The 26,240-nt window shown below is 39.0% G+C and overlaps 1 protein-coding gene across 3 annotated transcripts in view; it reads left to right on the top strand.

Annotated features, from left to right (window-relative positions):
• Window positions 1-26,240, top strand: part of Map3k13 (mitogen-activated protein kinase kinase kinase 13) — a 126,279-nt gene that overhangs the window by 67,464 nt on the left and 32,575 nt on the right. For all 3 annotated transcript variants that reach the window (XM_005383296.2, XM_013513562.1, XM_005383297.2), the window contains exons 2-3: window positions 18,970-19,529; window positions 25,787-25,970. In XM_005383296.2, the coding sequence (XP_005383353.1) occupies window positions 19,055-19,529; window positions 25,787-25,970 (659 nt within the window). In that variant the 5' untranslated portion in view covers window positions 18,970-19,054. The remainder of the gene's footprint in view (window positions 1-18,969; window positions 19,530-25,786; window positions 25,971-26,240) is intronic.

Raw genomic sequence — 26,240 nt, 5'->3', positions numbered from 1 at the left:
ACACAAAAAGAAATTAAACTTCTTTCAGGTGAGAAATGCCAAGATGACAGAAAAAGCTGTGGGGGTCATCTCTATAGTAAACCTTTAGTAAAACACCTATTAGTTTGATTTGCATCTACAACAACCTCCCAAGTGGAGGTTTATTTTGTGCTACGTACAAGCCAGGAAGGAGTGTTCCAAATGTTTATACTCTGAATGTTGTTTAAGACTTCGCAGCTGCTAAGTGACAGAGCTAGGACTCAAAGTCTTTCTGACTTGAAAACTTACATTCTTTCTAATTACACTACATCATATACCTAAAGTAGTAAATATAAACATGGGGATAGCAACTCTTTATGCCGTACTGGGCTTCGCCGTGGTCTGATTTATCATAGTCCTAGAAGTAACCTGACATTAATGGTAGATTACTCACTGATGAAATTTTCTCAGTCTCTGCTTCTGGCTAACTCACTAACATGTTTGTATAGCATCAGAGGGTGTCTAGTAATGAAATAGAAAACAGCGTCTTCCCCTTAATCCACAGCCAGGGAGGAGTGACATTTGGAGCATAATTCTGGGTGATCATCTTGAAAAAAGAAAGGTACAATACAGTGGCAACGGATCAAAGGGCAACTGAGGTGCCTCAAAAAGTGTGAGCCCTGCTTTAGGATTACAGGCTGGGACTCTTTTGACCCATCAGTGTTAAAGAATAAAGGTTGGCATTTATAAAATTGTAGTGCCCAAATTCTGGAATTCCAGACTTCAGGAGCATTCAACTGAGAGCTAGGTTCATGCTTACAGCCCCAGCTACTTGGGAGGCTGAGGCAGGAGGATCACAAGTTGGAGACCAGCCTGGGCAACTCAGCAAGAACCTGTCTCAAAAAGGAGTTGGGGGAGAGGCTAGGTTTGTAGCTCAGTGGTAGACCTTGGGTTCAATCCTCAGTAACACATACACACACACACACACACACACACACACCAAAATCCGCTGAAACACGCAAGAGTTTGGGGAAATGTTTTTGAAAGTGTTACTTTTAAATTTTAAAAAGGCAGTTTTAAAACCTTGTTTTTTTAATTTATTATTTTTTAATTTTTATTTATTTATTTTTGGTACCAGGAATCTAACTCACGACCTCACGCTTGCCAGGCAGGCACTTGTGCCACTGAACTATATCCCCGGCCCTACTGATTTTTTAATTTGTAAGACATTTTTATTAATGACTGACTCCTTGGAATATTCTGAGAAAAACAGTAAAGAGATCATTTTTACCCTCTATAAGTTTCTTATCTGGTGAAAAAACAATCACGTTGAAGAGATCATTTATAGTTTTAAGCATTAGTGATACAATAAAGGCATCAAGGTTTAATATAAAAGCATAGTGCTTGCCTAGCAAGCAGGAGGTTGTAAGTTTGATTCCTGATACCAAAAATAAAAAGTAAGTTCAACACACAAATAAGATTCCTTAAAGGAATACTAAGGGGAGCAAGTGATGTTTATGCTATACGCGTTCCTTTTGGAGGTAGAAGTCACTAAAAACAATTCTGCCTCCTCCCAAACAATTGTCAGAAGCGACATATTAGGTTAAAAGGTCATTGGCATTTCCTAGTTTCTTGGGCTAGGGTAGTCTCTCCCGTTTCCCCACTTTACAAGATATTCAATTTAATTTGTAGATAATACTACAGTTTAGAACAGCTAGACACATGCACATGAATTTGCAATCAGTTATTTAGCATACAGCTAAAGAACAGAAAATGAAGGGGGGAAAATGTTCTCACATACCCATAGAGGTGTCAGGGTCCATGTACAAAAACCTCACAGTTTAATCAGCTGGGCACAGTAGTCCCTGCTACTCAGGAAGCTGAGGCTGGAGGATTGCTTGACCAAGTAGTTGGAAGCCAACTTAGACAACATGGTGAGACCCCCCTAACTTCACAAAAACAAAGCAAAATTCTCCACTGACCCATGCAAGACTCTTCAAGCCTTTGTACAAACGTAATTACTCTTATTTGACACACAGTTTTAACAGGTTTGGCTACCTGATTTTCAAGTCCAACACAAACAGTAACTACTCAGCCAGATTTACTAAGTACTATGAAAGTTGATAGCTAGTAAATCAACCAGCACCAGACACTGAAACACACAAGAAAAGCAAATTAACAAGCTAGTACAACAATAGAGCAATTATTAGCATTTTGGAAGGATTCTGTACTTTGCAAATACACCAGTGCAAGTTTGAACAGTGACTTCTGTTGGTGATTACTAAATGCTGACTTCCTAAAAAATGTTCACATGCAGCTTTTTAGCAACATATGTATTGAAAACATTTGCACTTGTAATAAATTCGAATTATAATTTTTGAAGGGGACAGCTAGATACTTTAAATTCTGTTCCTTGTCGATTTATCTTGGTATTGAGGGACTGCATACTGTTTTCTGTCACAAATAGTTTATTATTCTGCGTTTATTTTTCTTTCTGTGAGAACTATCTTGTGCCATTATTATTGTTTTTTAACACTTAGAATACATTTTTATATTTATTGATTTTTTTCCTTGTCATCCTCACTTTGCACAGATGGAATGTTTCAAAAATCCTATAGTAGTCTGCAAATTTCAGCCACTTCTTGGGAGTTGAAATGGAGCTACCTCAATGAATAATTAAAGAATAGATACAGATTACACTGTAGCACAAGGTCACATTTACACACCAAAGCAGTGATAAGAGACAAGTGAAAAATTATTGATCTTTGACACTTTCTTTTTTTGTTGTTTTATTTGTTTTTTGTTTTTTTTCCCTGGTACCGGGAATCGAACTCACGACCTTGCACTTGCCAGTCAGGCGCTGTGCCGCTGAGCTAAATCCCCAGCCCCTGATCTTTGACACTTTCAAATTTCTGTTTCTGGTGAAGTTCAAAAGTCTCTGTGTATGTTTTCTAGGGTATCATCTAGTTTAAATCAGAACTTTAAAAAAATAAAGGTGGGGCATGGTGGTGCACACCTGTAATCCCAGCACTCAGGAGGCTGAGGCAGGAGGATTGCTGCGAGTTCCCGGCCAGCCTGGGCTGCATAAGTGAGTTGAAGGCCAGCCTGCACTACATAGCATGACTCTGTCTCTAAATAAATAAATGCAAAACAATAGGTTCTCTAACCAATGTGGGCTTAATTACTTCCCTATTAAAATCTAATATTGCATCTAGAGGGGCCTTCGTTCTGGTTATCTATAATACAGTCTTTGAGAAGTTGCATGAGATGACGATTTGGTATAAACTTCTAGTCCTGTCCACCTGTCCCTATCAGGGCCCCCACCCCAGTTTTCTGTCTTTCACCTACCCTTGTTCTGTGATGAGGAGCTCTAAAGAATCATGGTAGCCATATTCCAATTTCAATGTAAAAATTCTCCATAAACAACTGGTGAACTTATGCAGATATTTGAAAATTATTCCTCTGTCTCTTTAGATGATTTTAGACCCCAGCTGTGATGGCCTGGAAAATCCTAAAAGGCAAAACAACACAAAAACCTCTCTTAAGTTTGATCCTGATGAACCATGAATCACTTGCAGACACTCACTAAACTTTGGTTGCAGATCTGTTATTTTAAAGGAAAAGTCTGTGCATTTAGCAAAACCGCACATACAACAAACAAATCCACTAATACAAAGACAGCACACAGAGCAGTGCTGACCAATAAAATTTCCTGTGATGATGGAAATGTTCTATTTTGCATTGTCCAAAATAGTTATCACTAACCATGTGCAGTTACTGAGCACTTAAAATGGAGTAATGCAACTGAAGAACTGAATTTTTAATTTAAATTAATAGTCATAGGTGACTAGAAGCGATTATATTGAACAGTTCAGGTATGGCAGTTTAACGTTAAAACAGACTGTAGTAAATCCCACAGATGGGCATATTATAGAATTCCCCACTTGCTAAGAATCTTACTTGGCTTCCTAAATTTAAAACCTAAGTTCAAGGTATGATCTAAGTTTATTCCATATTTATCAGACTTAGAACTTTCTTAGTTGAATACAAGTCCATTATAATACTGACGGTAGAGTTCTGTGGTTAAGGGTGGGCTGGGTGGCTCTAGGTCTTGGGAGCTTAGTGGAACTGGATTCAATGACTATCTTCACCTCTTGGTAACCATTGGTGAGTTGTTTAAACTCTGTGTTCTCCTGTTTTGTTTTGTTTTGTTTTGTTTTGTTTTGTTTTGTTTTGTTTTGGTACCGGGAATTGAACTCATGACCTCAGGATTGCCAGGCAAGCACTATGCCACTGAGCAATATGTCTGTTTTTATCTCATGGGTAATAATAGTACCTTTCCCAAAGTGTTGATGTGAAGCTTAGAGAAGTTGCCATAGGATGAGTTGCTTAGGGATACGAATGGCACATAATCTCAGTAGATGTTGGCTATTGTTATTTATATATTATTTTTCATATTGTTACATGCATGTGTAAAGTTCTCCCATCCAACAAGTAGACTGCACTACCTTACATCTGACCCTGTACCATGTACTAGAGCTACACAGAGAGGAAAAACAGTAACATACAAAGATAAATAACACTGGCTTTTATCCTCAATGAATTCTAGTGAAAATCAATTATTTTTCCTGAAAAGGTCATGCACCATTCACTGCCCCCTCCAATCTGAGCAACGTACAGCTCTCGCATTTCTAAGCAAGACAGGAAAAAGCTATGCAAGGGTGACAGAAGGCCCCTTGATGGCGTCTGGCCTGCCGAATATGTGGAAGACTTGCCTAGGAACAATGTGTAAAATCTGCAGCTTTGAAATCATTCCAAATTTATCACTGAAGTCTGTTACTAATGCTCTGTGCTAGCTCTGTATATCAAACTGGCAATGGTGTTACACGGTATAAAACACGTACAGAATGTGTTATGCTCATATCGCTACTTCAAGTATATTTTACTATCCAGCTAAGCAGTCCAAACACTGACAATGAATTTGATGGGAAAAGAGAGCATTCATAATAAAATTTCATTCAAAATGCTTTCCCCTCCTTTCTCAGTTGCTCAGAGTCATGAAGTTCCAACAGCAGAGCCAGCCAGTTTTTACTCAGCAGTGCATTCCCAGGGCCAGGGTCTTATTTTAACAGCAACATCCGGCATTAGGACGCTGCTTCACAGCTTGAAGAGCATTTTCATTCTGTTACCGTATTTAACACTCCATGAATGCTGGGAAGAAGCCTTTTATCCACACTTTTCAGAACCCGTGTGTAGCAAGCTCCCTCCACTCTATTTAACCACAGTTTGGATATTGTTTAAGTTTTGCTGATAAATTTTTAAAGCATACTACATGGTATTGAGACTTGTGGATGACCCAAATGTAGTAACTAGTATGTCCTATATTTACAGGGGAAAAGATTCCCCATAGTTCAGCTCAGGCAGAAAGAATAGAATTCCAGTGGTTGGCCAACATCTGTAGAGTCCATGGCTGACACCAAAGTTCCCATTTTCTCACTAAACCAAAAGATTCAGAAGCCACAGACAGACCTCCTAGTTACAGGAACTTAGCTCTGCAGGTTGTATTTCTGAGCTTTTTTTTGGTTTAGAAACATACCTCGCCTACAAAGGAAGAAATATGTAACATAATAAGTAAATACAGTTGTATATTAATATTATGACATTTATTGGAGGTAATTGTTAGGCTGAGTGTGGTGGTGCATGCCTATAATCTCAGCCACTGGGGAGGCTGAAGCAGGAAGATTGCAAGTTTGAGGCTAGCCTCGGCAATTTAGCAAGACCCTGCCTTAAAATAAAATAAAAAGAGATGGGAGTGCAGCTCAGTGCAAAAACCCTGGGTTTAGTGCTGGGGATTTAGCTCAGTGGCACATCGTCTGCCTGGCAAGCGCAAGGTCGTGAGTTCGATTCCCGGTACCGGAAAACAAAACAAAACAAAAAAACCCAAAAAAACAAAAAACAAAACCCTCAGTTCAATTCCATTACCACACAAGAAAAATGATTACTAAATATGTATATATTCTCACCACCAGATTACTGACTTGGGCTACTCCTACCATCTCCCTTGATATTGATCAAGCCCACCAGACCGGATCAATATAAGGGCCTAGACCGTTTGCATCCAGAGTTCAGGCATCTTCTGACGTGGTAAATTTATCGCCTAAAGAGTTCTTAATGATTATTTTTCAAAGTTAGAGAGGAGTTGCTCTTGTAGACAGTTCTCTAGGCCTAGAGCCACTGCAGACTGCTTAGGTTTTGCCCCTCAGAAAAGGTCTTCCTGGGAAACCTGAAGGCGAGCTAGTGGAAGAGTGGGCAGTAAGGTGGTGACACAAATGTAGGCTGTGCCCAGGAGGCAGACAGGTGCGCATGCGCGTGACGTGAGGCGGGGACATGTGGATCTCTAGCAGGAAATTCTATCATCTCCCTTGGGGACACAGCTCCTCAGTGTCTATGTTCTAATTACTCTTTTGTTTAAAACGTAAGCTGTGTTCCCTAGAGATATTTTCTTCGATCAATAAAATCATCTCCTAATTTAACATAGCAATGTTGCAATCAGAGGAATTTTTTTTCAGCTTCCAAATATTAAAACTACATGGTGTTAATATTCTCTGAAATATTATAGCTACGCTGAACTTTCCTTTTTTCTTTGAAATTTATTAAAACCTAGAAAGTAAACATAACTGCAATACTTAAGGACAAAGGAAATTAAATAAGGAATTGGAAGAAGTTGGAAACATTTAGAATTTCTCCCGTTTTCTGTCTTATTTTTGCCCTCTGGCTTGGCTCCCACTGTTTCTTGGGGTTTTTTTTTTATGCTTTCATTTTTAATTTCAAGTGAATGTTACGAGTTCAAAGTTCTTCAGTTTATATATCAATCCATTTCCCTTTTCTTAGCTCTCTTCTTTTTACTTAAGAAAACCTTGCATGCCCTTTCCTTGCTCTTCTTTACATTCTCCTTCATTTCACATACATGTCGATGATGTTGACATATATCTGTTTATTTCTAGTTTTTCTCCTTAAAGATTTGAATAGCAAATTCACTGTATACATACCAGGTGTGTTATATATGCATTGTCTCCTGTAAGCATCTATTCTGCGAGGTAGATTCTGTTATCACCAGTTAGATATAATAATATTAAGACCAAGAGTGGAAGGTAAGGTCAAGCCAATGGTTAAGTTTTTGCGGGGAGGTTTCCAGTACTGGGAATTGAACTCACTACCTCGTTCTTGCCAGGCAAGTGCTGTGCCGCTGAGCTAAATCCCCAGCCCCAGTGATTAAGTTTTGAATCCAGATCTGTCTTCTTCATTACTGGCCCTCTTATGCCTTCACAGTATTGATCTCAATATGAGCAAGATGGAAAGTTATGATTATTGATTGGGAAACGACATTAAACTGCACATGAATTTCCAGATTTTAAAAAAATAAATTTTAATTTTATATAATTTTATTTGTCATTTCACTCCACATTCTCCTAAACCATGCATTTGAGGAGAGTCACAGAATTCCAAAAAGAGAAAGAAAAGTCATTAAAATAACAGGAAAGAAAAGAAAGGAGCTAGCATTCATTGTTTACCATATCTATGTTTGATGCTTTTGTCAGGGACCCAATCATGTTCACAGGTCTCTGTATTCTATAATCCTTTCTTTAAGAAATTAGAGTATTTCTCTGTCTTTTACATTTGCATGGACAATTATCTTGCTTATGGCTCCCAAAGATAATCCTTTGCTTGCCAGGCGTGGTGGCGCACACCTGTAATCCCACCACTCAGGAGACTGAGGCAGGTGGATAGGTACGAGTTTGAGATCAGCCTGGGCTACAAAGTGAGCTCAAGGCCAGCCTGAACTGCATAGTGAGACCTTGTCTCAAAAAGACAAACAAACCAAAGATAATCCTTGCCAAAGATTATTTTTATGGTCCTAAATGCACCAGTTTTAGTGCCTTTGCAGGTAATGCATTTGGACCTTAGAACTTGGAAGTAAAACACTTCCATGTGTTCTTGCTTTGTTTTTTTGTTTGTTTATTTTTTCTTTTAGGTTTTTTTTGTTTTGTTTTTTGTTTTTGTTTTTTTTCCTTTTTTTTTTTTTTTTTTTGGTTTTTCTCCGGTACCAGGAACCGAACTCATGACCTTGCGCTTGCCAGGCAGACACTTTGCCGCTGAGCTAAATCCCCAGCCCCTGTTTTTGTGTTTTTTGAGACAGGGTCTTGCTATGTAGTCCTGGCTGGTCTTGAACTTACTGTGTAATCCAGGCTGGCCTCAAACTCGTGGCAGTCCTGCCTCAGCCTCCTGACTGCTCAGATTACAGGCTTGTACCACCATGGCCAGTAGGTTCTTACTGTCTTGTCATCCATTCCGACTTTCAGTTCTTTCAGTCATGATTATTCTGCCTTTCTATCATGAGTGAGATGTTTAGTAGTAGAAAAAAGTAAAAACAAAATAGAAGTTGTGAACTTTTATTTTCTCCTTGTCATCTTTTAACATTTATTTATTGCTTTGAATTTATAATTATTCTTAAGCCTGTTTACAAACCCAACACTCACTGACACTTAGATTTCTTAGTGCCCTCAATTTCACATCATATTGGCAACCATTTGTAAAGTTGACTACTTAGCCTAAAAGTTTAAAGCAACAATGATAAATCCATTGAAAATATTGCACTGTCATTCAAAACACATTTAATATACCTAATCTACCAGACACCACAGTTTGTGGTCATGTGGCTAGCAGAGCAGCTCGCCCTGCATCGCAGGATCCCTATACCATGTATCTCCAGCCCAGGAAAATATCAAATACATATGAGTTTTCTAAATGTGTGGTTTTGCACCACTCTAGTTAAGAAAACAAAACAAACCAGATCAGCGGTGGAACAGTTGTCTGGACATGTTGGGGTGGGTTCCATCCGCAGCACCATGAGAAAGAAAGAATTGTAAGATGAACCATTGTAAGTCAGAGACCATCTGAACATCAATATTATTAAACATTCGTAATCTTAAACAAAGACCTAAGTAGACGGTAGGCACTGAATTGGTCTTTTGAACACATGATTAGTGAATGACATGTTACACAGAAGCTGGAATGAGGTGTCAGTGCATTTGGGTGATGTGAATTATTGTCCTTTCGAGTAGGAGTTCTGGTGTACGGTTCCGTTAAAAGAGCCACCGGGGTAAAGGCAGGATTATAGGCCATTTGGTTTATTTGATTTGAAATTTCATCATTTTGTAACTCCATTTTTTTAAAGTTATCTAAGTTTTTAAAAATTCAAAGCAAGATCTGGGTGGCAAAGTTCTATTCTGGAAAGATCATTTTACACTATTACATGAACAAGTAACCTCATCCCACTTTTGAAATGGGACTGACAACCTGAACAGCAGAAATTGTCGTATGCCCTTAAGATTGCTATGTGAATTTTAGAGAAATGACCAGAAGGTTAAGAAAGCAGAGATGCATTTGTTTCAAAAACTAGTCAAGAAAATACAAGAGAAGATCATTTGGGAAGACCTGCTTGTCGGTCAATAAATCTCCTGATGATAATGTTTCATTTAAAATTTTTTCCAATTTTAATCCCACAGAAGACTTTAGTTATGGGGCAAATCTTCCCAGAATCTTTGATTTACTCATATTTGTGATATTAAATTCAAAATCTGATCATTATAACATTATCCTCAATTAGCACTATGGAAAGAAATTATATTGTATAATGAAAAACCCAAGACTTTGCGAGCCATTTGGCCATTGTCTCTGCCATTCTTCTTTCTGTCTCTGCCACGTACTGGGCTTTGGGCATAAAGCCAAGGTAATTTCCAGAAATTGGCAGTGTGCCGCCAAATGTGCAGCTGCTCCTGTCTCCAACCCTGCCTACTAATTTTGCACAAACCACTTCCTTTTCTCGGGGCCAAGAAATTCTCAGGGCAGGGAAAGTGTGCCTCGTGAGCAGATACGGAGGCACCAGCTTGCGCTCCTCGCAGACTCAGAACCCACTGTAGGGTAGCAGCAGCAGGACCTCACCTACCGACTTCCCGTAGTATGTCCTCCTGTGTAGGATGACATTCCAACCCTGCCCTTTCCCCTCCACCTTCTTTATCCTGCCTTATTTCCTTTCCTTCTAATAAATACTAGTTTTGATTTCTCATGAATTAAAAGAACCAGTCAGTTCCCGGGAGGGTACCTGAACCAAATTTGGATGGGCAAAGAGAAACTAAAGGGGCAAAAGGGAGAGCAAGCTAGCACTCTGTGTGGCCCACGTGCCCTTGGATTCCTCTCTGCAGCTCTTCGCTCTGCTGAGGCGGGCGTGGGTGTAACACAAACACAGGTAAAATTTAGGTATTTTTTTATCCTCCTACACTCTTCTTAAATGTAGAGTCAGCTCTGATCAGATTTGAATATAGTCATGGTGATGATTTTTTCTTTCCCTTTGTTCTTGTGCCTCTTGGTTTCTCTCTTTGCTGCTTCACACTGGATTTGATATTTTTGGAGAGCGCGAGGGAGCCTTTTTGACTGCACATCTCCTGCGCACCTTGTAGCTGACCCCGCTTCTGCCTGCTTTCAGAGCAGTGCCGGATCTCCCTGGCCGAGTGGCCTCCCGCTGCTGTACTGAGAGGTGCAGGGTCACCTCTCTTGGTGATGCTTGGAAGTAGCTTTAGTGCATTGAAATAGCGCTGTGAATTACTGTTGCTTTTGTCTTCAGGAGTCAGGATCAGGCTGTTTGTTTCTCTTTGTCTGAATGAACAACCAGACTGTGGAAAGCGCAAAGATGAGGAAGGAGGACTCATCCCAGCTCCACCACTAGGTACTTTGTACAAATCAGCAGTCCGAGGCTTGATTTGCATGGACAGCAAGTGCCGTGAATGTCCTGTTCTTCCTGATCTCTTCAGTATCCCACTGCGTGTGGAACTATGATCAGACGCACTATCGGTGCCAGTGAGAACCGGCCCACTTCACTCTCACCCTCTACCTGCCAGAGAGGGGAAAAGACCACAAAAGAAATGTGCTTTTCTAACTTCCTACATATGAGCTCGTTCCGATATGATGTCATTAGGCAGAAACTCAGGGTGAAAACCGACAAAAATGGGATCTTACTCAGAATGATGAAGGCTCACAGTTTGATTAAACACTAAATGGCCCATGTAGACATTTGGCTGAAATTCAGCTCTGCATTTGAGGATTTGCCTGACCAGTGCTGAAAGTGGCCAAGTTGGGTAGTAGGAAGTCAGCATTCTTAGAAGAGATGAGGCAGAGAGAGGTCAGAGAGGACAAAGCCCAAGGTGTGGCTGCTGATCAGCAGGAAAGCAACATGGGGAGCTCAGTACTGTCAAAGCCTGGAGATGAGCCCTCTTCACCTAAGCTTGACCTGCTACAGCAATCTCTCTGGTTTACTTAGTGGAGAAAACCACCTGAGCCGCTGTGTGGAGGCAGCGGTTACCCTTACTGCACACCGCTCCTCAGCACTGGCTACTGTTTCATAACTTCTAGGTCATCCGCCCTCGTATGCGTGCCCTAGTCATTCCTGCCTTCTTGCCTCTGGCACTGCTCACATTCCTCCAGTTTCTTTCCCTCAGTCACACAGCTGACCTTCCAAGGTTCATCTCAGGCGCTGCCTCTCTCATGCTTTCTCTGTTGTTTCGCTCTCTCCCAGCTCTGTGTAACACAATATATATGATCCATTCACTATGGGGTGACGTTCAGGGGATATTTCCCTCAGTGAAGTTATTAACTCCTTAAGTAGCTTGTGAGCCTTGAAAGGACAGGAATTGCGTCTTCCAGAGATCACATGGTACAGGAAAGCGTGATGGGAAAACGAGTCTAGTATCACATCTTAGCTCTCTTTGGGCTTTAATTTCCCTCTGTGAAAAACAGGATTATGATTTCTTGCTCCGATTTCCTTATACAAGGGATCAAATGTTGAGAGCCAATGATCCCAGGTAACTTCATTTTTAACCTGTAAAGAACTTTGCAAAATGGAAGGGTTATCATAACAAGTTCCATTGTGTCATTAAAAAGAGCAAGGAAATTTGAGGATCTAAATTTTGACCTAGACTTTAGTTACTGCTCTACCTCTTAATATGTGATCTTAGGAAAGTTTCTTCTCTTACAAAATGGGAAAGACACTACTGCGAGGATTATGGTGCTGGAGCTGGTTTATATACTAATTTGTAGTGTATAAACACTTGTCAAATATTTCCAGACTTTGCAAGCAGATTGGTAAGCCATTATTAGTTTGAAATTTGCTATGGTGGGAGTATTTCTATCAGGAAGATCATCAAATACTACAAATCAAATGATGGTTGTCTTTTGGAGAGATTTACCACTAGATAGCTGATTATGTAAGCAGGGCTCTGTAAGTTGTAAAGCATTTTGTCTTCTTATTAAAAATAGTAGTGATAACAATTATTTTCTGTGTCCACAGAATCTAGTTTAGTGCATAGTACTGCCCACAGCATATACATAATTAATAATGTATTTTAAATTTAACATGTACTATCTTGAAACTTTGGTACCTGAGCCAAACGACCCCACATCTTTACCTCTTTTCAAATCCCTGTCTACAAAATTTCTTCTTAAGGGGCTGGGGATTTAGCTCAGTGGCACAGTGCCTGCCTGGCAAGTGTGAGGTCGTGAGTTCAATTCCTGGTACCAGAAAAAAATGAAAAAAACAAACAAACAAAAAAATTTCTTTTTAAAATCAGAGAACATAAATAAAAGCCTAGGTTAGTGTATAACACACAATAAGCCTCAAACTCTCTAGGTCCAGAGCTGAGCTAAAAAATCTACTGATCAATTTTTTTCTTCTGGTATTTCATAACTATCATTGACATTGTCCATCTGTGCATTATCTCAGATAAGTTGTTTGAAAAGTCTTCCTCTCTCCCTTTTCCTCATCTACCCACTTATCCAAGCAATTACTAGGCCTCCCCAGGTCTACCTTTTAAATCTATCCAGCCGGGGATATAGCTCAGCGGCGCAAGCACTTGCCTGGCAAGCACAAGGTTGTGAGTTCGATTCCTGGTACCAAAATAAATAAATAAATAAATCTGTCCTGTCTTCTTCACTGCCAGCACTGCTGTTTTGGTTAGAACCATGATCATTTCTTTCTCAAACTCTGCTACCTAACTGGATTTTCAGTCTTTTCTTTCAATCCAGCTTCTACTTCTATAGACTTGATTTTAATTACTAAGTCTGACCAAATCACTCCCTCACTTCTCCGTTGTTTTAAGGATAAAGTCCAAAAGGTTTAATTGGTCACACAGGTTGACATTTGCCAACCTTTTCTGAGGGTTGTCTCCTGATGCTCCCTTCCCTGGAATACCCAGCTTTTTCTTTTTTTATGTCTTTCTTTGGCGGGTGGATATCGGGAATTGAACACAGGACCTTGAGTTTGCTGGGAAGGCTCTTGTGCCACTGAGCTATATCCCCATCCCAAGTTCTTTCTTTTTCAGCGACCCCTAATTCACCCTTTAAGACTCAACTCAAGTAAACCTTCTTCCATAATATCTCTGGACATATTTGATGTTATTTTTCTGAGGTTCCATAGTACTTTGTACATATCTGTATACCATGTCTAACCATGTGGCTGTCTTTATTCGTCTTTTCCTGAAAGTGGTAAGCTCCTAAAAGGGAGAAGCCTGATATCATTATTAGTGCCTAATATTTTCCACAGCAAGGTCAAGTGGTTACTTGACCTTATATTTTCCACAGTGAGTTAGAGATGCTCAGCAAATATTTGAATGGATGAATGGATGAGTGAATGAATGAGAGTTCAGAGGCTAAGATATTTTTACTGGTTTATGAACACAAACTATTCATAAGATATATATGGAAATGGAGAAAAGCTTAAACTTGGGGTCTCAGTAATAAGGTACGAAAATAATACAGAAAGCAGAAAAGGTCCATTTCTATCTCTAATCCCCAGTAGAGAACACTGTAACTCCTCCTCATCTTCAGGATGAAATCTAAAGCTCTTTTTTTTTTTTTTTTTTTTTTTCTCTGGTATCGGGAACCGAACTCACAACCTTGCACTTGCCAGGCAGGCGCTTTGCCACTGAGCTAAATCCCCAGCCCCTAAAGCTCCTTACAATCAGCCCATCTGTCCACTTGAATCTTTCTTTGTGCACATGCGTGTAACCCACATCCCAGACTCTTTGATTCTTTCACCTGTTCGATAGTCCTTCATCCTTGCCCTCATTCATCCTCCCCATGCCAGGAAGACCCTCTCCCTTCCTGCACCCAGGCCCTTCTTACTCACCTGATGAGTTCCCACACTGCAAAGGGATCAAAGGACACCACCGCTGAGTGCCTTCCTGAAACTGTCCCTCGGTCTTCTGTGTTCTCAGAGAGCTTGCTTGATTCCTGATTTGCACTGTACTATCAATCTTCATAGACCTGTCTTTTGACTTCTGCAAAGTATGGTCATTTCTATACTCAGCTTCTAGCATATTTCAAAGGCTTAATTCAGGGCAACGTAGTAAAGGACTATTGTTCTATATTTCTATAATATACAAAGAAAGCAAATCTCTGATAAGAACATACTTTGAATAACTTTTAAATTTTTTTTAAAAAGAGAATATATATATTGTGTGCATTGCTAGGGACCAAATCCAAGGCTTCACATGGGATTTTAAATGCATTCTCAATTAATACATAAAATTACACATAGTTACATGGCACCATGTGATTTTTTAATACATGTACATACACTGTGTAATGTTTAAGTCAGGAAGAGCATATCTGTTTCTTCAAACATTTGTCATTGCTTTTTGGTAAAAACATTCCGAATCCTTTCTTCTAGGTTCTTTGAAATACAGAAGACATCATTACCTGTAGGCACCCTAGAAGCAGGACTTACTTCTCCTGTTGAACTGCAACTGAGTAACCACTTGACCAACTTTTCTCCGTCTCTCTCTTTCCCCTGCACTCTCCCTGCTCTCCCAACCTCTGGTGACCCCTATAGTACTGTCTTCTTCTACAAGCCCAACTGTTGGAGAGTCTACATATGAGTGAGATCATACAGTATTTCATTTTCTATGTCTGGCTTATTTCAGTTCACACCATGTTTCCATTTCCACATTGTTGCAAATGACAGGGTTTCACCCTTTTATGGCTAAATAATATTCTATTGTGCATATATACAACATTTTCTTTATCCGTTTATCCACTGATGGCCCCCTAGATTGTTGCCATGTTTTAAATAGTACTGCAATTAACCTGAGAGTGCAGATGTCTCTTTGACATATTGATTTCATTTCCTTTGGCTATATACCCAGTAATGGATTGCTGGATCATGTGGTAGTTCTGTTTTTAAGTTTCTGAGGAATCACTCTACTGTTTTCCATAATGTCTGTACTAATTTACATTCCCACCCGCAGAATGCAAGGGGTCCCTTCCCATCATGCCTTGCCAGTATTTATTCTCTTTTCTTGTTTCTTTTGAAAAATATCTATTTAGGTCTAATTGCCCATTTTAAATTGTTTTCAATTAGCAATAATCGTGCCTCGGATAAACCTCATTGGCTACGATACTGCCACTGCGCAAAGCTTGCCCATTTTAAATTGGATTATTTGTTTTTGTGCTTTTGACTTGAGTTCCTTATGTAATTCTGGATAGGAACTTTATCAGATGTACAGTTTTGCAAATATTTTCTCCCATTCTGTAGATTATCGCTTCACCTTGCCGATTGTTTTCTTTGCTGTGCAAAAGCTTTCTGGCCCTCAGGACATAAGTCTGGATCCAGCGGACCCACACCTTACTTTTCTCCTGTACATTTGTACTTTAGCATTATAGGGACACAGAAAGCAATGTATGTGTTTACCCTCCTGATATGACAAACAGCAAGGAGTGTGCATGAGTGCAAAAGTGTCAAAATGGGGTTTAGACCCACCTTTATGCTCTGTCTTACTGGTTTTGCATATGTTTACCTGAGCATCACAGAGGGTTCAATAGACCCACACCACTCCAGGATTTGCGTGTGTGTGTTTTTTTTTAAGTTTTCTTTTGACTTTTCCGGTAGAAGTATCCCAATTCAATACAATGAAGAACCAGATCTGCAAGTTTGGGAGGAGGTCAAAATTATGGTAAAATACACGCTTTCATAACAGAAGAGTGTTGTGGGTGTATGATACGATGGTAATGATGTTGGTGGTGGTGGTGACAACAATGACTTTGACCTTGGCCGTGCGAGCCAAAGTTCCTGTGACAGTGAAGTAGAGCAAGAATTGACTGATATAGACACAGCGAATGCAGACCTCCTTGAAACAGCAATATGAGTACCTATTTGACTAGTCCACACATCCAAATGGATTGATCCACTGTTAGAACTAGGTCTGAAAATACAGGAAAGGTCTTGGCAGGAGGGAAATATATTGGACAGAATGGCAGCACTGCCATTCAGGGTTGGAAATTATAACAGTTGAAATGCTACAAGATGCTGTGAAATACAGTCTGAAATGTAAGTAAAACATTCTGCATGTACCCATAGCCATATTCAAAGATATATTTATTATGACACCTCACTACCTGAACAGAAAGCATTCCTAGGTCTGCTGTTCTTAGCACAGATTTCTCATGGTGATCACAGGAATGTAAAAGACTTATGGAAAAAACACTGGGTCAAACTATGACATAGCCAGCCGTGGTGACGCACACCTGTAATCTCAGCACTTGGGAGGCTGAGGCAGGAGGATCGCTGCAAGTTCAAGACCAGCCTAGGCTACAAAGTGAGCTCAAAGCCAGCCTGAACTGCATAACGAGACCCTGTCTCAAAAAGACCAAAAAAAAAAAAAAGTATCTATCTATCTATCTATATATATATATATATATATATATACGCTTTCAATTCAGACATTTATCCTGGAACTCAGCCATCAGGTCCTCATTCATATAGTAACAAACTGAATGATGTCATGAACAGACGTGTTGCTCCCATCTCCCAAAATAATCGTATTGTGACATTCGACAATTGCATAACCAGTTTCCAGTTGATGTTACATTTGCTAACAGAGCACAAACTGACCAGCGCAGGAGCTGTACACAGGAACAAGCAGAAATTGCAAATAAAATGTTGCAAGTTCAAAACAGAGAATTGTATAGAACAGCCTTTGAATTTCAGAAAGATATAACATTGGCTTCATATATGGCAAAGGAAAGCAAACTGGTACTGCTGATGTCAACCTTTCACCATGATGGAAATATTGATAGGGAAACCTTGACACCACAGAAAACTGAGATGGAAACTTTCAGCAACAAAGCTGAACATAGAGTAGATGTTGTTGATGAGTTATGCAGCAACTATGATGTCACTTAAAATGCAAAGCATCGGCCAAAGTTTGTGTTTTACTCAATCCTAAACATGCATGATATAAATAGTTTGATATTTTACAAAGAAAATAACAAATGCAAAATCTCACAGAAAAATTTTCTTAGAGGATTAGGACTGGAGCTCCTAAGAGATCATTGACAGCAGAGGAAAAAGAAAATGCTTCTGCACAGGGAACAATGCAAAAAAAAAATTATGGAGCACACTGGTGAATTGACAGGTGAGCGGGCAGGCACGGCATCACAAGACCTACGGTAACAATAGGAACAAAGGAGACATCAACTGTGCCCTACAAGAAAGTGTAGGAAGACAAACATATGTACTGTCAGTTAAATCAATACTTGTGTATGGAACATGCAATTGTCACGTGTGAAGACTGCCTCGGGTACAGCAGTTGAAGAAAAGCTTATTTTTGTGGTAGAGTTCTACTGGTATTTTGATTGTAGTTCATATAAGAATTTATTTCTGATGTTTATATTTTAGGTTTTGTGAGTAAGTACACAGCTGATGTGAAAATGTTGGTGTCTATTCTAAATGCACAATACATATCAAGAATTTAATAATTTATTTTATTGATGGTTTATGTTCCTGTTAATTACACACTGTATAATATAGTAAGAACCTGCTGACAAAACAGAAAGACCACTAAGATGTCAAGTTTGTTCTACAAAAAGACCAGGAAGCCAGGCATGGTAGCACATGCCTGTAATCCCAGCACTGGAGAGGCTGAGGCAGGAGGATTGCTATGAGTTTGAGACCAGCCTGGGTTACAAAGTGAGTTCTAGGCCAACCTGAACAGTATAGTGAAACCCTGTCTCAAAAAGACCAAAAAAAAAGGGGGGGGGCAAGAAAGCAAAAGATATGTGCTATCACTGTAATGTGTGCATAGAATGTACTGTTGTCAGGTGTGCAGACCACTTTAGGTGAACAACTGAAGTAAAGATTTTTATGGAGTGCCATTGGTATTTTCTTTGTAGTTCATATGAAAATTTATTTCTGATGTGTTTTTTAGACTTTGTACACCAAAATCCAGTTGATGTTGAAAATTTTGATGCTTTGTTATAAACACTTAATAAATATTAAAGAGTCAATACTTTATTTTTCTGATTTTTTCCTGTTAGGTACTCATTGTTCCATATAATAAAAGTCATAAAATTAAAATTAATAATTCATCAATGAAAATAGTCTAAAGAAAAAACATGGATCTGACAGACCCACTTTTATGCGCCTGGATGACAAAATTAGTCTTATGCTCCAAGGCTAGTTTACTCTGCATGTGTACTTACTAAAACAGAATTCTTAGAATACCTTGAAAATCACAACATAAATCTCTTCCAAACCTAACCACCTAAAATTAACCATTGTTAATTCTTTGGTTTTATCTCTCCAAACTATTTTCTTGTGTGTGCTTGCATATCCTGTCAAATAAATTTTTCAAGCTACCATTCTATGTATTGTTCTAACAATATTTTTATAGTAATTCTATGTATTGTTCTATACAATATTTTTATAGTAATATATCATACATTGGCTCATAGTAGTAAATACTTATTACAACATCATTTTTCATTGCTGTGCAGAATTTTATCGTGTGGAATAAACTTCAGCTTAACCTTTCATATCATGTCAATGTTTTAATTATCTAAGAGGAGATCTGCAGTGTGGATGCTCAAGAAAGAGTAGCTCATGTCCTTCTCTTGTTTTGCCAGGTTTTCGTGACCTCTCTTGCACCAGACCTCCGTCCTAATCATCCTCTGAGTGTCATCTCAGCACCTTGGTCACACTCATGGCACCATGGCCAGCCCTCAGGAGCACCTGAGCTGCTCCTCCTCTCCGCACTTAACCTTGAGTGACAACAAAGCCTTCCATGGACTACAAGATGAGCTCGCAGCTATGGGGAACCACCCCTCACTCAGGCTCCCTGAGGACCAGCAGGAAAAGGGGGTTGTGCGAACAGATCTCACCGAGAGCGTGAGCAGCCCTGTCACCACCACGGTATTGACTAGTGTAAGCGAGGATTCCAGGGACCAGTTTGAGAATAGTGTTCTTCAGCTGAGGGAACAAGATGAATCGGAGACAGCTGTATCTCAGGGGAATAGCAGCACTGTGGAAGGGGAGAACACCAGCGGAACCGAAGACATCAAGATTCAGTTCAGCAGGTCAGGCAGCAGCAGCGGTGGGTTTCTTGAAGGACTGTTTGGATGCTTGAGGCCAGTGTGGAATATCATTGGGAAGGCGTATTCCACTGATTACAAATTGCAGCAGCAAGGTAAGCTAATATGTGGACTTGGAAGGTGTTTCTTTCATAAACACACCATCACCATCACCACCACAGCTACCGCTATTAATTGGATAATCTTTGACTTGTGGGTAAATTCAAAAACTAGGTCAAATGACTACCTATCCTTTTAGACCTTCTGAATGGAACAAATTCACGTTTGCTGGATCTTTTTTGGTTGGAGCTCATCTTGTGTGGTTGTCCAGTCTTATGGTATCCAAAGTAGAATTTATGCAAGACAGTGCAAGAGTTGTAAGAAGAGAATATCAGAGCTCCTGTTTATCTCATCATTTCTAATTTCCATTTTCATGCATGTCTGCAGATCTATTTGGTATTCCAGTATAGTTGTGCAGGTATATAATTTATAAATAAATCAGTTCATGAGTGCATGCTTAAATTTTTTTTACCAGTAGTCCATATATATTTACTGATAGGACTACAGAATCTGTATTACTGATGACTGAAGTTGCGTTCAGTGGCACATCATACTAGCTACTCAGAGGTAGGGGCAGAAGGATCACTTGAGCCTAGGAGTTTGAGGCCAGCCTAGGCAACATAGTGAGACCTCTTCTCAAAAAAAGTTTGATGGCCAGTGGACTAACTCAAAACTAGACAGAGCCATGTGGTAATGCCCCAGAAGATGACAGAACTACCTTATTATAATAAAAAGGAATTACTATCTTATAGTAAAGGTATAGAAACTCACATTTTGAAATATTTAACCAATCTTGAGAAACAGGTTATTTCTAGACACCACACCTTTTCAAGTAGTACATCTTTAACTTCTGTCATGTGTAACGTGTATACCCAGATACTTCCATCCAAGTTATTATGGTTTTAAATTAGAAGGCACACATAGCCTTGCTGTTCTTTACAGCTTACTTTTAAAAGAACATTTTTGATAACAAAAGTAATATATGTATAAAATGTTGAAAATTCAGGCAAGAAAGTTGAAATATCTGTGGTCCTCATCCTCTTGAGAATAACCATCATTAAATTTAGGGTTATAAATGGGGGGATTGCTGCTCAGTGGTAGAGCACTTGTCTAACATGCACATGACACTTGGTTTGAGCTCTAGCACTAGGGGGGAAAAAGAATATATTATGTTGTCTACTTGTATATGTATACATACTTTTTAAAAAATTGAATCATACTGTTTTGTAACATTTTTTCACTTCATATCGTGAATATATTTCATTTATTAAATATAAAAGTTAGCATCATTTTAGTGGCTTCCATAATACTAAACTGTCTAAATGTGCCAATATTTATTTAAGCAATCCCGTATTGCTAGATTATTTGTTTGTATTTTTAGTGATCAGAAGCCACCTTGCAATGAACCTTTGTCTAGTACTTTTTTGCACACATCTTTGATTAGTCCTTAAATTCCTAGATGAATTGGATTGAAAAGACGTGTTGTTTTTAGGGCTTTTGATATGCATCATAGTGGCATTGTTTAAATGACTTGGTTGGTTTTTTTTAAAATTCTCTTGTCAAGAAATTCTGGAAGGAAAAAATATAGACCAGAACTGAGATTATTTTGTTTATTTTGTGACTACTCAGTTTTGGACTTTGTGAGTCTCCCTTAAAAACCCATTCATCTCTTTTAGTTGAGATTATTAACAGCTTTTCCAGAACAGCCTTTTGACGTCAATCACATTAGCCCCTCTTCCCATGTATTGCTTTCTCCTGTTTCTGAAATACGTTCTCTTCACCCAAATACCAGCTTCCTGTATTCATTCCTCATAAGTATGTTGGGGTTTACGGGTAAATTTAGCAATCTCGGGTGCTTTTCAGGACTTGTCTACCACAGCATCCTTTTCTATTCTGTGTAGAAATTCTTTGTCTGTGTCGTATATCTGTCTCTTTCCTACATATTCCAGTCCCGGCCAATGTCTGTCCTGCTCCATGATTTCAAGGTTTTATGGAAATTAAAGTTGTTCTTTGTCACACTTATGTTAAACAATATTATTCCTTTAAAAAGTGGGGAAAGGGGCTGGGGATTTGGCTCAGCGGCACAGCGCCTGCCTGGCAAGTGCAAGGTCATGAGTTCAATTCCCAGTACCGGAAAAAAAACAATAAATAAATAAATAAAAATAAAAAGTGGGGAAACATAAAAGCATAAGCAGGGAAATAAGAAATACTTTGTATCCCACAATCCATTCTTAATAACCATATTTTAATTTATTCTTTTTTAAAAGTTCCCTAGGGGCTGGGGATTTAGCTCAGCGGCACAGCACCTGCCTGGCAAGTGTGAGGTCGTGAGTTCAATTCCCAGTACCAGGAAAAAACCAAAAAAATTAAAATTAAAATTAAAAAAATAAAAAGTTCCCTATTCACTGCTTAGACACACAACTCACATATATCTACTTATGTAATAAACTGCATTTGGTTTTTAGGGTCTTTACTTGCCTATTATTGTATTTATTTGGGGGATAATTTGGAAGTTTCAATATTCAAATGCATCCAATTTATAAACAGGGGCAACAGATACATCCAATACGTCCGCTAAAAGGAGCCTTTTAATTTGTTTATTGTTCTACAAATTTGCATTGAATTTGTCTCCCAGTAGATCATGCGATTTCAGAAAGGCTTCTTTCAGGAATAATTACAAAACAGATCTCATCAGCTTAAGACTTACAAGGGTTCAGCAGATGCCCCAGTCTTTAGCAGACTGCAGGATATCCTCCTGAGGGCTGGTGTTGCTTTGGCCTGAAAAGAGATCTGCCAGCCAGAAACTGAACATAGCGTTTTCCTTGTCAGTTCTGGGATCAGGGAGCCTAACCGTTAATCCTGCCTTGCAGTCCATCAGAGGATAACATCAGTGACAAACAGGTGTGACCCTACATTTAGTACTTAGGAGGGAATTTCGCTAGATTTTTAAAATTTTAATGATATCCTCGTTTCCCTTTGAGAATTTGAAGAGTGAAGCCGAAGTAAGGTAGTGCAGGTTACTGAAATCTTTTATAGCCAAAGTTTCCAGTCTCAAAGCAGGCATTTTGATAGCCGCGTATGAACAAATAAATGAAGTTTCACCTTAGAGTGGGTGAGCATTGGGGTTTTTCTCAGGTGTAGAGGTCATTCAAATAAAGATGGTAACTATAGTAATGAAGACAAGGTAAAAGCTGCAAAACAGTACCAGTGGGACAGATATAAATGCAGCAAAACACCTAGCCCTAGAAAGAGTACAGCTAGTGCTGTGTTAGGGGTTAGTTACCTCGCTTGATACTTACGTAGGTGTGCAGTTTTACACACCTTCATTACCTCCCTCTTTGTCCCACTGTCCCATCCCTTGGCTCCCTACTAAGTGTGGACATAGACTGGGAGATAAGTCAGAGAGAACTAAATTTACATCAGTGAATTTTCCTTCTGCCAATTAGTTCTACTAGAAAGACTGATGGAAATACACTGAAACATTGCTTTGTTTAGTTTAATTTCTATGTTTTTGAATTATCAATGCCATACCCTTTACTTTTTCTTGAATAATGAAGGCTTGGCTGAATGTAGCTGAATAACAGACATGAACCACTGTTGATCTAGAAGAATTTTATTCTTTATTATCATATTTGGAACAGTTGATACCTAAATGCCAAATGCATTTGTCATGTGTTTTTAATAATCCATGTATTTCTCATTTTATAAAAATACTAAAAAATAGGCACTGTTTCTTAAAGTACAGTAACTATAACATAAGTATTACAAAGCAGTATGAAAAGAGATTATTTAACATATTGATATGGAATCACAACAGTATGGCTAAAAATTCATTTACATCCGTCCTCACACCATACACCAGAATAAAATCCAGATGTATATAAAGGTTAATTTTTTAAAAATAAATACAGATAACTTTTAAAAGATAGATTAGGCAGTGGAGACCATTACAAAAGAAATGATAAATTATATAAAAGTTTGTTCCAAAATAATAAACCTAGAAGAAAAAAGCTTGTAAAAATATTTTCTTCATTTGTATCAAAGAAACAGAAAGGGTTTCTTCAAATTTATAAGAACTGTGAGACACTAATAAATAATTGACCGAGGAGATTTTCACAATTAATAGAAAGCAAACGTATTAAACAAATGGGAAGAAAATATTCTTTATTTCAGGCCAACTAGTGCAAACTTATAAAACACTTAGTCAAGTGAGAACCAAAAAATAATTGATAATACTGCTAGCAGACTTAAGACCACAATCTTCATACTTCACTACTATCAACAGAAACTAGCAAAATCCTCTTGGGTAGCATTTTAGAATAGATATATTCCAAGAGCCAGGAAACATTTTACTCTTTAACCTAGGAAGTGAATCTGGGGAGATAATGTAAAGAAAAAAAGTCAAATTTAAATGATGAAGAATACATAATACATGAATAAAGTAGAAAACTTTAGAAAAGGACACCCAAAATTTAGACTAGTTTAGGTAGTTGTGTTAAAAATTAAGCCAACTAGAGCATTTATAAAGTTGTTTAAAGACATACCATCCCAGGGGCTGGGGATTTAGCTCAGCGGCAAAAGCGCCTGCCTGGCAAGCACAAGGTTGTGAGTTCGATTCCTGGTACCGGAGAAAAACAAAACAAAACAAAAAAGACATACCATCCCAGAATTCAGTAATAGTATTTTATCTAGCTGCCAGAGTGGTCAAAATCATACTGTTGTTTGTTCTTCATGGAAAATTCTTTTATAATGTGCTATCGATGTCTGTGAGCTACAGGAAGAAGTCTGTGGGAGCGAAAGGGAGATTTCACAAGCCATTTAGTATTTGTCATAGATGCCCTAAATATATTCAAAACAGTTAAGCCCATAACTTGCTCTTTCCTCCCAAATCTCACTTGGTGTCACCTGTTCCTTTGGTGATTTCGTATTTGTGAGTGACTTGTATCTCAGAAAGATTTGTTTTTATATAACATCTACTCATTTGCAATAGAGTAGAAACTTTTAACATTGCTTCTATCCGAAGAATGGGATGAATGCCCATGCTGTAAAACACCTTCGCTATGAGTATTTTTCGGCCCCATGTAGCTGTATTATGAAGGTCGACTTTTAGTCATTGTAATGAGAAATCACATTTTATTAAGAACCTGACAAAGTGTTTCTGCTCTTGCTTCATCGACATAGTAGACAATGGGTTGATTTGCTTTCAAGACCAGAATGCCTTCAAAGTCAACCCAACACTACTTTATTTTCTGTTCTGCAAACAGTGACCTTTTAGTGCTCTGATGAGAATCTCTCATAACCTTCAGCATTGTCATCACCCTGGTCCTCACTCCATGGGGCTTCTGGAGCTCTGATGTTCCCTTCTTCCCTGTACTAGTGCTCTGGTAAAAAGGCGGACAAAGAGGAGGATTCATGGATTGCATTGTTACCCTGTATGAGATTAAAAGTACATATTGAGTGAATTTTTTGAAGTGCTTTATTTTAAAATAAAATTCATTATAAAAGTGACATAGGCTTATGGTAAAAAAATATATATTTTAATATAGAAAAGGAAGAAGAAACGTAACATGCATCACAAATAGTGTCATCACTTAGAAATGACCCCTGTTAAATTTTGGTGCAAAAAGAAAGTAAACTCTTAAGAAAAAGAAAAGCTTGAAAATCCTGTAATGAGATTTCAGGGCCCCGTCCTGTCACTTAGGACCCTGGGAAATTCATTTAACCACCCTAGTTTCCTAATCTTTAATACTGCCGTATAGTCAGGCCAGACTTTCAGGGTTGCTGTAGGCGTTAAACATACACTATATGTAAAGCACTACGCTGGTGCCTGGTGGAAGTCCTCAGAAGGTAAATACCAACAGAAGTATTATGCGTAGTTAGGTTCTTGGAAGAATGTTGCTGTAAGGATTCACCGAGCATCTGCACTGAGAACTCACAAAGGAATAAAACACCCATAAGGGTTATGGGGTGGGAATAGTGGTGTTGAGGGAGATAAGAAAGTTAACTGAGCATGCAAGTTTAAGCTGGGGAGGCTGGGTCGGGGCACGTTAGGCTGTTTGCCGGGAGGAGAATGTACTGGAGCTCTCTCCAATCTGTTGTCTTAGGCGGTTAAACCGAGGATGCACACTAAGATGTATCAATGTGAGATCTGTAGTTCCAAGGCCCATAGAAAGATCGTATCTGGTGGGCGGAGTCAGAGGGTGGGGGTGGCTCCAGGGGATGATGAAATTGGTGCCTTCAGCATGACTTAGTAGAATGCTCCCTGAGCAGATTCCAAGATCTTATCAAGCTGGTTTTCCCCTTGTGTGCCTAGATACTTGGGAAGTGCCATTTGAGGAGATCTCAGAGCTACAGTGGCTGGGTAGCGGAGCCCAGGGCGCTGTCTTCCTGGGAAAATTCCGAGCGGAAGAGGTGGCCATCAAGAAAGTGAGAGAACAGAATGAGACGGATATCAAGCATTTGCGGAAGTTGAAGCACCCGAATATCATCGCTTTCAAGTAGGTCAAGGCTCTTTTTTTTTTAGAAATAGAGCTATTTTCTTTCCCCAAATATACGCACATAAGTTCCTGATTTGAAGGACATTTTAGGAATATTAAATAGACATCACTGTGCTATGTGCTTTGGAGCAGTACTAAAGAACCATGAAAGCTGGGCACAGTGACATACCCGTAATCCTAGCACTCTAGGGAGCTTAGGCAACAGTACTGCAAATTCAAGCTCAGACTGGGCAACTTAGCGAGACCCTGTCTCAAAATTTAAAAAAAATT

Source organism: Chinchilla lanigera, unplaced genomic scaffold (assembly GCF_000276665.1).
Source record: "Chinchilla lanigera isolate Chin_1 unplaced genomic scaffold, ChiLan1.0 scaffold00019, whole genome shotgun sequence".
Classification (NCBI taxonomy): Eukaryota; Metazoa; Chordata; class Mammalia; order Rodentia; family Chinchillidae; genus Chinchilla; species Chinchilla lanigera.
Note: the sequence above shows the minus strand (reverse complement) of the source record. Positions and strands in the feature narration are given on the sequence as shown.